Source organism: Scyliorhinus torazame, chromosome 5 (genome assembly GCF_047496885.1).
Source record: "Scyliorhinus torazame isolate Kashiwa2021f chromosome 5, sScyTor2.1, whole genome shotgun sequence".
Taxonomy (NCBI): Eukaryota; Metazoa; Chordata; class Chondrichthyes; order Carcharhiniformes; family Scyliorhinidae; genus Scyliorhinus; species Scyliorhinus torazame.
This window is the reverse complement of record NC_092711.1, coordinates 208,372,665-208,384,810: the sequence shown is the minus strand read 5'-3', so window position 1 is coordinate 208,384,810 and position 12,146 is coordinate 208,372,665. Positions and strand designations below refer to the sequence as shown.

The following is a 12,146-nucleotide window of genomic DNA, read 5'->3' as shown; positions in this document are numbered from 1 at the left end:
GTAACAGAATTGTATTCAATCACAATCTCATGGCCCGGCATATACCTACCATTATCACCAAGCCAGGGGGTCAACCCTGGTTCAGTGAAGAGTGCAGGAGAGCATTCCAGGAGCAATAGCGGGCATACTTGAAAATGAGGTGTCAACCTAGTGAAGCTACAACACAGGACTACTTGCCAAACAGCATAAGCAGCAAGTAATAGATAAAGATAAGCGATTTCACAACAAACGCATCAGATCTAAGCTCTGCAGTCCTGCCCCATCCAGCCGTGAATGGTGGTGGACAATTATACAACTCATTGGAGGAGATGGCTCCGCAAATATCCCCATCCTCAATGATGGAGGAGCCGAGCACATCTGTGGAAAAGGTGGGAGGAATCACTAATCTTCAGCCAGAAGTGCCGAATAGATGATTCATCTTGGTCTCCTCCGGAGGTCCCCAGCAGCACAGATGTCAGTCTCCAGCCAATACGATTCACTCCACGTGATACCAAAAAATGGCTGAAGGCACTGGATACTCCAAAGGCTATGGTACCCTGAGAATATTCTGGCAATATTACTGAAGACTAGTGCTCCAGAACATGCCGCATCCCTAGCCTAGCTGCTCCAGTACAGCTACAACACTGGCATCTACGCTCCTTTGTGGAAAATTGCCCAGGTCAGTCTTGTATACAAGTAACAGGACAAATCCAACCCAGCCAATTATTGCCCAATCAGTCTACTCTCCATTATCAGCAAAGTGATGGAAAGAGTCATCAACTGTACTATCAAGCAGCACTTACTCAGCAACAACCTGCTCACGGATGCTCAAATTGCACTCCGCCAGGGTCACTCAGCTCCTGAGCCTTGGTTCAAACATAGAAGAAAAAAACTGAATGCCAGAGGTCAGGTGAGAGTGACTGCCCTTGACATCACAGCACTACGACCGAGTGTGGCATCAAGGAGCCCTAGTAAAACTGGAGTCAATGGGAACCAGGGGGAAAACTCTCCGGTAGTTGGAATCAGACCTGGCACAAAGGAAGGTGGTTGTGGTGGTTGGAGGTTTATCATCTCAGCTCCATGACATCACTGCAGGAGTTCCTCAGCATAGTGTCCTCGACCCAATCATGTATGGCTGTATCATCAATGACCTCCCTTCCATTATAAGGTCAGAAGTGGCGATGTTTGCAGATGACTGCAGAATATTCATCACCATTCATGACTCCTCAGATAACGAAACAGTCCATGTCCAAATGCAGCAAGACCTGGACAATATCCAGTGTGGGGCTGACAAGTTGCAAGTTATATTTGTGCCACACAAGTGCCAGGCAATGACCATCTCCTACAAGAGAGGATCTAACCATCGCCCCAGAACATTCAATGGCATTACCATCATTGAATACCCCACAATAAACATCCTGATCAGGAACTGAACAGGACTAGTCAAATAAATGTGGCTACCAGAGAAGGTCAAAGGTCAAATCCTTTTTTTCAATAAATTTAAAGTACCCACTCTTTTTTCCCCAATTAAGGGGCAATTTAGCACCGCCAATGCACCTACCCTGCACATCTTTGGATTGAGGGGATTGTGGGGACGAGACCCATGCAGACATGGGGAGAATGTGCAAACTCCACACGGACAGTGAGCCAGGGCTGGGATTGAACCCGGCTCCTTGGGTCCGTGGTGCAGCAGTGCTAACCACTGCGCCAGCGTGCCCCCCCAAAGGCTCGGAATCCCATGGCACGTACCTCACCTCCTGACTCCCCCAAAGCCTGTCCACCATCTACAAGGCACAAGTGAGGGGTGTAAAGGAACACTCCCCCTCGCCTGGATGAGTGCAGCTTCAATAATACTGAAGAAGCTCAATACCATCCACGCCAAACAGCCCACTTGTTTGCTAGCTCTTCGACAAACATTCAATCCCTCCACCACAAACGAACAGTGGCAGCCATGTGTACTATCTACAAGATGCACTACAGGAACTCACCAAGGTTCCTCAGGCACCACCCCCAAACCAACGACAACAGGGATAGGGTAGAAGTGTGAGCTTAGGCGGGGTGGTCTTTCCAAGGGTCAGTGCAGACTCGATGGACCAAATGGCCTCCTTCTGCACTGTAAATTCTATGTTCTATCTAGAAGGACAAGAGCAGCAGAGATCAGGGAACACCACCACCTGGAGGTTCCCCTCCAAGTCACTCACCACCCCCACTTGGAAACATATCACCGTTCCTTCATTGTCGCTTGGTCAAAATCATGGAACTCCCTCCCTCAAAGCACTGTGGGTGCACCTACGCCACAGGGACTGCAGCGGTTCAACAAGGTGGCTCACTGCCACCTTCGGAACAGCTTCTCGGGATGGGCAATAAATGCTGGCCTAACCAGTGACGTCCACATCCCGTCAATGAATTCTAAAAAAAGAATGGCTAAACAGACCCGATGGGCTGAATGGCCTACTTCTGCTGCTACGTCTTATGGTCAGTGCATTAAAATGTGAGGTCTAACGCTTCGGTTGGACAAATGAGGACAGATCAGTACATGCAAAGTGGTAAAATGGCCTCCTTCTGCACTGTAAATTCTATGATAATCTATGATAAAAGTTTAATGTGAAGGCTAGAGAAGAGAGAGCTGGGATGTTTGTTCATAAACCTATGAAGATGACTGGACAGGTTAATAAAGCACATAAAATCCTGGTTGTAAATAGAGTCATGAGGACAAAAGCCAGAAAGCCGAGCTAAACATTTATATGTAAATATAACACCAGGGGGTACATTTTCCAGTCCCGCCTACCAGAGGTATCTTAGCAGGCGGGACAAAAAATTTGATGGACCATTTGAAGGTCCGTTGATCTTGTGTGGGCATTTCCGGTCTCAGGGCAGGTGTGACTGGAAAATCCCATCCCAGATGTCACCAGCTGCAATGTTGTGTGCAAGGTTGGTACCACTTTTTACAAACGATGGGACTTGGTACAGAAGAGATTTATGTGAATATTTCTGGAGGTGTGGGATCACAGTGACTGATAGACTGGACAAGCTGTGTTTGGATGCCCTTAGAACAGAGAAAACTAAGGGGATATTGGATAGAGGTGTTTAAAATCTCTGAGGTTTTAGATGGAGCAAATCAAGAGAATCTGGGTGCGATCCAAAGGCCATACTGCGTCGGAAAAGTAGCTCACCAAGGTGCAATGTGGACAACAAAAGCCGGAAGCCCCCTCTCCCAGGATCGACAGGGCTCGCAATGCCTCGCAAGATCCTACACGATTTTGCAACATGTTGCGATGTAAATCCTGCCCACAATGGACGGGATCACCTTTTGGCAAATCTGCATATCAGAGCGAGACAGTTAGTCGCAGTCTAATGGGCAGATTCCCGAGATACCCGAGGTTTTGGGATTCATCTCCTTCACCTCAGAGACCTCGGATGACTGCTGTTTAGCACTGGTCCCCACAAAGCACTGGTCCCCACAAACGGGGACCAGACAGCTCCGCCTTCAACAGCATAATCCCAGCCATGCTCATATCAAAGTTCCAAAACCTAGGACTTGGATCCTCATTCTGCAACTGGAAACTGGATCCTCGACTTACTGACCCACAGACCACAATCAGTAAGAATACAAAACAACACCTCCTCCACAATAGTCCTCAATATCGGGACCCCGCAAGGCTGCATACTTAGCCCCCTACTATACTTTCTGTACACACATGACTGCGTGGCAAAATTTGATTCCAACTCCATCTACAAGTTTGCTGACGACATAACCGTAGTGGGCCGGATCTCGAATAACGACGAGTCAGAATACAGGAGGGAGATAGAGAACCTACTGGAATGGTGCAGTGACAACAATCTATCCCTCAATGCCGGCAAAACTGAAGAGCTGGTCACTGACTTCAGGAAGCAAAGTACTGTACACACCCCGGTCAGCATCAAAGGGGCCGAGGTGGAGATGATTATCAGTTTCAAATTCCTCGGGGTACACATCACCAAAAATCTGTCCTGGTCCACCCACGTCAATGCTACCACCAAGAAAGCACAACAGCGTCTATACTTCCTCAGGAAACTAAGGAAATTTGGCTCTTACCAACTTTTACAGATGCACCGTAGAAAGCATCCTATCTGGCTGCATCACAGCCTGGTATGGCAATTGCTTGGCCCAAGACCGCAAGAAACTTTAGAGAGTTGTGAACACAGCCCAGTCCTTCATACAAACCTGCCTCCCATCCATTGACTCCATCTACACCTCCCACTGCTTGGGGAAAACAGGCAGCATAATCAAAGACCCCTCCCTCTTCCAACTTCTTCCATCGGGCAGGAGATGCAAAAGTCTGAGAACACGCATGATCAGACACAAAAACAGCTTCTTCCCCGCTGTTACCAGACTCCTAAAAGACCTTCTTGTGGACTGACCTGATTAATACTACACCCCTGCATGCTTCACCCGATGCCGGTGTCTATGTATTTACATTGTGTACCTTGTGCTGCCCTATTATGTATTTCCTTTATATTTTCTTTTCTTTTATTGTACTTAATGATCTGTTTGAGCTTCTCGCAGAAAAATACTTTCCACTGTACCTCGGTACACGTGACAATAAACAAATCCCGATCCAGATGGCGAGGCACTTGTGGGGATCTCCCAACCTCATGCCCTTTGGGCAGGGTGGTGCACTGGCACTGCTGGTGCCACCTGGGTACAATGGCAGTCCCAGCCTGGCACCCTGGCAATGACACCCTGGTGCCCAGGTAGCGCGACCAGCTGGCACGGGCACTGCCAGGGTGCCAGGTTAGTACTGCAAAGGTGCAAAGCTTGCATTTTCTGCTTTCTGCGCTGATGACATTGGGCCGGGGTGCCCTGCATGCGTTTGGGCTGGGGGGGGGGGGGGGGGGGGGGAGAGGTCGGGGATCGCTTCGGGGGCATCAGAGATCAAGCCGCCTCTCTCGCTGCATTGCGGAGTTCCAGCGAGTAGGGCTCCCCTGTGTACAAAACGAGGCTCTGTTTGACCTTGGCCATGCCATTCCCTGCTGAAGCCCCTAATACAATGCTAGTTGGGTTTAATAGCCATGTGTTTCTCAGCGCCGTGAGCGCCAGGAAACACACCGTTAAATGCGCTCACTCTGGGACTTTCTTCCCATTTGGTTGAATCAAGCCCTCTGTTTCCAATGGCTGAATGATGAATATTCAAAAGTAGGATTTAAGGTGATCATCAAAAAGAACCAGAGACAACATGAGTTTTACACAGCGAGTGGTTGGGATTTGCACTGTACTATCTAATTGGGAGGTGGATACAGATTTAATTGTCGATTTCAAAGCAGAATTAGAAAAATATCTGAGGAAGTCTTTGAGGCAGCTATGTGGAGAAAGAACAGGGGATTGGGACAAACTGGAATTTTCTTTGAAACATCTGGTGCAGGCCAGATGGGTTGAATGACCTGTTCTGCTTGCCTGAGTATGAGATATTCATAAATTAGAATAATATTGTACTATTTAAATTCAATCACAATGTGCAGATCAGTGTTCCCTTCGTGTAATTATTACCCCCCCCCCCCCAATTATTTTCTGATTCATTGTCTGCTTTGATTACAATCTGATCAGTTTACCAATCAATTGGATTCAATGCTGTAAATGTTGTGCAGGAAAATCTAACAAGCTCCTCTCCATGGTCAGGTGGTTTATTTCACTGCAACGTTCCCTTATGTGGTTCTGACCATACTCCTGATCCGAGGTCTTACCCTGGAGGGAGCCTATAAAGGAATTGAATTCTACATTGGAAGCCAGTCAAACTTCTCCAAACTGGCTGACGCTGAGGTAAAGACATCAGAGCAATCCATAGAATCTCAGTTGTAATTTTCCATCAGACTATTTTGTATTTCATTCTATTTTCTTGCATACTTAAGATGTTCGTTTTAAGAGCGGTTCAAACTTGAGTAAAATCAATTCCGTTTCTGAAACAAAGTTTTCATTGAAACCTTGTGATCAATTATGATGAGATATATTCATAACTTTTAACATTTTGATATTCAGATTTTGAAAAGTTTGGAAGGGGGAGAATGTAATGGGCTAGGAAGAGGAAACACAGGATAGAACAGGGTGAAATGGAATGAAATTGGGCTGGGTGGATTGGAATGGCTGACATTTTTACAGTCATATGCGGAGGGATTGCCTGGTTTCCGTCTTTTCCACTTGTTAAAGACAGGAGTTTTTTTTAATTTAAACAGATCCAGTTCCCCCCTCACTACATATCCACAACCATAAAGGTGTTGTTCATTTCTGATTTCCCCATTTATAAGTGGAGCTGTATTTTTACCAACTGTTCGGTTTGGAGTATTTCCTAAAACCACAGTAAACAAGATATAAGGTAAAATAAGGGTTTATTTTACACATCCACTAAACAACAAAAGGTTTTCAGAACGTTCAACCCTTTTTTCGACAATACAATAAAGGAGGGTCAATGGAAAGAGGCATAGGGCAAAACCACAAGAAAAATAAGAGTTAAAGTTTCACGTGTGTCCAGAATCAGGGGCGTCATTCTCCGACCCCCCGCCGGAAATCCCTCTGCCGCCGGCCTAGCCCCTCAATGTTGGGGCTCGGCCCCCAAAGATGTGGAGCATTCCGCACCTTTGGGGCGGCGCGATGCCCGTCTGATTGGCGCCGTTTTGGGCGCCAGTCGGCGGACATCACGCCGTTTGGGGAGAATTTCTCCCCTAAAGTGCAATGGAGTATTTCTTCAGAGTGTAGCAGTTTTACTGTTGTAGGGTGATCCAGCTTTCCAGAAGAGAGGACTTCCACAACGGAAGATTAATTAGCTTTGAAGCTACAGATTCAGAAGTTCAAATGTTCAGTAGTTGACATTGGAGAAGAGGTCTCGGCAATTTTAAAAGCAAATTACTGTGGATGCTGGAATCTGAAACAAAAGAGAAAGTGCTGGAAAATCTCTGCATGTCTGGCAGCATCTGTCGGGAGAGAAGCTCTTTGCTTCTTTCTCGAAAAGAGGCCCGGACAATTCCCATCCACCACCACGCTCCTCCGCCTGGCTGAACTCGTTCTATCTCTCAACAACTCCTCCTTTAACTCATCTCACTTTCTCCAAATCAAAGGTGTAGCAATGGGTACCCGCATGGGTCCTAGCTACGCTTGCCTTTTTACGGGGTATCTGGAACATTCCTTGTTCCAGGCCTATCCGAGCCCCCTCCCACAACTCCTTTACCGATACATTGATGACACTCATTCTCACTCCACAGTATAAATATGTCCCACTTTCTCAGTCTGTTAGCTTTGACAAAGAGAGAAAAACGTTAGCTCTTTTCTCTCCATACAAACGCTGCCAGACCTGCTGAGGTTTTCTAGCATTTTCTCTTTCGCAGGCAATTTTAAACTTGGGCTGGGTTCTTTCTGCTGCTACCTGTTAGATGGTACGATGGTGGACAGAGACATGCTGCTTGCCTGGAGTCTTCTCTTCTGATGTCAAACAGTGGCTGAAGATAAAATTCAAAAGCAGCCTTAAGGCAAGTCAAACAGCTCCAGTCTCAGTCATTTGACAGGATAGTTTTGTATTGAGCTGTACAGCTAACAAGGTCCTTAGTGAAAACCCATTAGCTGTGATTTAGAGGCCCAGTTAGCCAATGGTGCAAATTCCGTTATAGCCACTAAAACTTTCGAGTGGCTAAAAATGGGATTTGTTCTGGTGAAATCTCAGTCTGAGATGCTCCCCACCCCTTGTCAGTAACGTGATCAGGTTCACATTAACACATTTAAACATATTCTTGGAGGCTTGACGCCTTGGCGTTCGACCACGGCCCATCAGCCATCACCCCCCCCATGGCTTGATGTCACACTGGCGCTATTACTGGTTTTCAAGAGCGAAAATCAGTCATGTTAGCCAGGCCGAGACCACAATGTTGCACGTGGGCCTGTCAGTGTAAAAGGGCAGTGCCAAGGGGGACATACAGGGGGCTCTGGAAGGGGGGTTTCCCCACTTCCATTGGGAAGAGCTCCCCTTCTATGCATTGGGGGTTGGAGGATTGTTCCCCTTATCCACAGGAGGGTCCCGATGACAAATGGAGGGTCTCGATCTCGTGGGGAGCCGATGTCTGTGAAGAGGTCTCGATCTCTGTTGAGGGGCGTGGTTGATGTTCTTTTAGGGGGGGTCGATATCTTTGGAGGGGTGGGCGATGAATGGGGGTGTCTTGATCTCTATGCGGAGGGGGTAACGATGTATGTGGAGGGGTCCCAATGTCCATTGGTTGAAGGGTGATGTCCATGGGTGCTCCCAAAGTGTGTTGTGCGGGGGGGGGGTGTCTACAATTGTGATGATACAGAAATGTACAGCATGTGAAGAGTTAATCTCATGTTACAATTAGCCACTCGATGGAGCAAGGGACAGTACTATAAAAGGCACTGACTCTTAAACGCTTCTGGGAGAGAGTGGAGTAGAGGAGAGGAGACTGGAGTGAAGTGTATAGTAGAGCTAGAGAGGATAGAGTATAGTTACAGTTAGAATATAGAGATAGTGTTCGTGAGTGTAGTTTGATATAATCTATTTGTTTACTGTAGGAATAAGTGTCAAACTTTAATTTAAGTCGTGTAAATAAATTTAGCTTTGTTGATGAACTTAGCTTCAAGTGTCTTTGTGAACACTACGCTTTCCATCCTGAAGACAACCTCACAAAGATCACCATAACAATGTCTGTTGTTGGGTGGTAGGGCCTTAATTTTAACTTTGTGAGGTCTGGGCACCCTTTATAAACGGCGCCCCTATCTCAGAAGCCCCATTCCTCCAGCTGGCTCTGGATCCTCACTAGCACTCAGAAATTGCAAAAAGTGCCATTAAATCAGCTTTTCAGTTTAATTTTGAAAATATCGCATCCGAATGGGGACAGGGCCCCGACTGCGTGATTAGCCCGATGTATCCCGGCAATCGGAGTGCTAAGAATTACCCCGCTATCTAACGCCCATCGGGCTGGATCTGGGGCATCAGTGAGGAACTCCCTGCACTCAGCCTCGTTTTCTGCAATGAGGAGCTCCCCTTGCCGGAACTCCTCAGTGCAGATAGGGATTGAGCCCGAACCCCCCTAACTCACTATAAAACACGCGTAGGGCACACACCAGCCCCATAACCACTAAGCAAAAAATCCCTCCCACCTGGGCACAGGCGCAATATCAAGTTCGTACCCAGGTGGCACTGCCAGGATGGTACTGTCAGGGTGCCAGGCTGGCAGTGCCAGGGTTCCCAGGTGGCACCAGCAGTGCCAAGGTACCACCCTGCCAAAGTGGGCATGCACCTGGGGGTCTCCAATTCCCTGGGAAACACTCACAATTGCCAGTCTGTCTGGTCCCTGTTTGTGGCGACCAGCAATTAACGGCAGTCATCAGAGGTCTCCAATGCAAGGGGGCTAGATCTTGCACCTTGATTAGATAACAAGAATGCATATTTTCCTCTAATATGCAGACTTGCCAGGAAGTGCACAATGAGCGGGATTCATATCGCGACAACTTGAAATATCGCATTAGATCTCGCAAGACATGGCGAGCCAGGTAGATCCCAGAAGTGGGATCTCCTGCCATCTACCAGTGGCGTTGCACGGTGCTGCGCTGCTTTTCAAGTGCAACACAACCGGTAGATCCACCCATTATGTTTTAAGCAGGTAACTGTCAGCCAATTAGCGCAGGATTGAGATAAGGAGTCACAAACAGTTGTCTTTTTCCATATCTGGCTGGAGCATGCATATTTTCCACAAGCCTTTGTGTTGGTTTGGCTGGAATGTTAATGCAAGGCAAGAATTCCTGAGGGTGTGAGGTGTTCGCCTCTCTTTGCTATCACTCTGCTCAGAAACGTCCAGAGTCTAGCATGTGATCAGCTGCAGCCGTTTTACCAGCTTGGCAATTGTTTATTCTGAAAAGCAGAAGAAAAATCCAGGCTGATGGAGTTTTGTTTTCTTCCTGTCTCATGGATTCATTACAATTCATTTCATTCTTCTTTCAATGTGTTCTTGAGGAATTAAGAAAAGGAAATACAGAAGTTTACAGGAATTCTATCACTTATGGTGGGACAACAGACACACAGCAGGGCAAACAGCAATCCCTGTGGCATTGGGAAGTTTATTCAGTGCTAGAGTTCTGACTTCCCTCTGGGGTGGGGGGAGGGTGTGTGGGGGTAGGTCTGGACCTCCTGATTAAGTATCTGTGAAAGGGTCTGTGGTTTTACAGGATTGTTGGCACGCTGGTGGAAAATAATGGACAAGTTGCTCCGGGTGATCCACAGGGGAATGCTGGACATCTCACTTTGTGAGTGCGAGGCCTTGGAACATAGCACTGAGTTACTCTTATCCAGATAACCCTTGCCTTCCCACTTTGGTAACCTTTGGGCTGATCTGCTTTGGCACAAGGATTATCGTTCGGCTGGGAGTCAGGAGAATGGGATGTTTTAAAGGAACTAAGGCCTCTTTCGGGGATTGTGAGGGAGCAAACACAGCTGGAGAATTAAAGCTTCTGGTCCAAGGAGCTTTAAGTTTGGATACCAGCAGGCGGGCAGCTGGCCCCTGAACTTGGGCCAGCCTTTCTGGGTCAGGATGACAGGAAGATCTTTTGCAAATTGCCTCTCCCACATCCATACTGGATGACTCCAGTGCAGCAGCCTGGTGGGGTTTTATGGAGAATTTTAAAAGGGATGGTTAACTCTGTTCGGTCACATTGCATCTCTGTATGATGGTGAGTGAGCACGAGGTCCAATCTGGTTGGGGCTCCTCAGCTGGTCAACTGGGCAGCATTGCATCTTGGTGGGCAGCTCCTGCTGTGCCTCTGCATAGCTTATCAAATTGGTGAGGCTTCACCCTCATGCTTTCTCGGCCAATTATGAAACTGTTCTGCTCCACATTTGAATTCACCATGAAGTGGTCAGCGAACTCAATCACGGTCTCCCTGGCAGCGACCTTTAGCTTTGGAAGGGGGCACTATCCTAACATGTCCCATGTCCTCTGGAATGCCACTGCCCTCAAGTGGAGGGGTGGCAGTGGCATAGTAGTATTGTCGCTGGACTAGTAATACAGAAACCTAGGAAACAATCTGAGGACCTGGGTTCAAATCCCACCATGGCAGATGGTGAAATTTGAATTCAAATAAAAAATCTGGAATTAAAAGTTTAATGTTGACCATAAACCATTGTTGATTATCCTAAAAGCCCAACTTGTTCACTAAATCCCTTTGAGGAGAGAAATCTGCTGTCCTTACATGGTCTGCCCTATATATGACTCCAGACCGGCTATGTCTGAGTGCATCCCCCACACCTGTTCTTTCCAGGAAAGTCTTGAGAACAAAGAGACAGACTCTTTAAAATCATCTGTGGTTAGAAAAACAACTGCTCAAAAGAGAAATTACTTGATCTGTCAATCAAAAAGTTATTAATGGTCTATGAAATCGAATGGAAACAAGACAGTTCAAAGCTTTTAGAATCCCGAGGGTGGGCCGCACCAGAAATCTGACAAAGCCACAATCGCAAAACGTGATTGGGTGGAGAATAAACTCCGACACCAAAATCGCGGTAGGCGCGGGTTGGATGCCAAATCGGGATGCTCCGGCACCCCGATGCACCCAGAATGCGTCGCTCACCACGCAGCGTTTAAATATAGAGGCATACCATTATGGAAGCTCAGAACTAGAACAAACAGAGTTGTTATCTCTGGGTTGTTGCCCATGCCACGTGATAGTGAGATGAGGAATAGGGAGAGAGAGCATTTAAACACGTGGCTACAGGGATGGTGCAGGCGGGAGGGATTCAGATTTCTGGATAACTGGGGCTCTTTCTGGGGAAGGTGGGACCTCTACAGACAGGATGGTCTACATCTGAACCAGAGGGGCACAAATATCCTGGGGGGGAGATTTGTTAGTGCTCTTTGGGGGGGTTTAAACTAATGCAGCAGGGGCATGGGAACCTGGATTGTAGTTTTAGGGTAAGGGAGAATGAGAGTATAGAGGTCAGGAGCACAGATTTGACGTCGCAGGAGGGGGCCAGTGTTCAGGTAGGTGGTTTGAAGTGTGTCTACTTCAATGCCAGGAGTATACGAAACAAGGTAGGGGAACTGGCAGCATGGGTTGGTACCTGGGACTTCGATGTTGTGGCCATTTCGGAGACATGGATAGAGCAGAGACAGGAATGGATGTTGCAGGTTCCGGGGTTTAGGTG

At 47.4% G+C, this 12,146-nt stretch overlaps 1 protein-coding gene across 1 annotated transcript in view; it reads left to right on the top strand.

Annotated features, from left to right (window-relative positions):
• Positions 1-12,146, top strand: part of LOC140420915 (sodium- and chloride-dependent neutral and basic amino acid transporter B(0+)-like) — a 277,105-nt gene that overhangs the window by 78,808 nt on the left and 186,151 nt on the right. Inside the window, exon 7 of the mRNA XM_072505063.1 lies at positions 5,636-5,776. Coding sequence (XP_072361164.1) covers positions 5,636-5,776 — 141 coding nt within the window. The remainder of the gene's footprint in view (positions 1-5,635; positions 5,777-12,146) is intronic.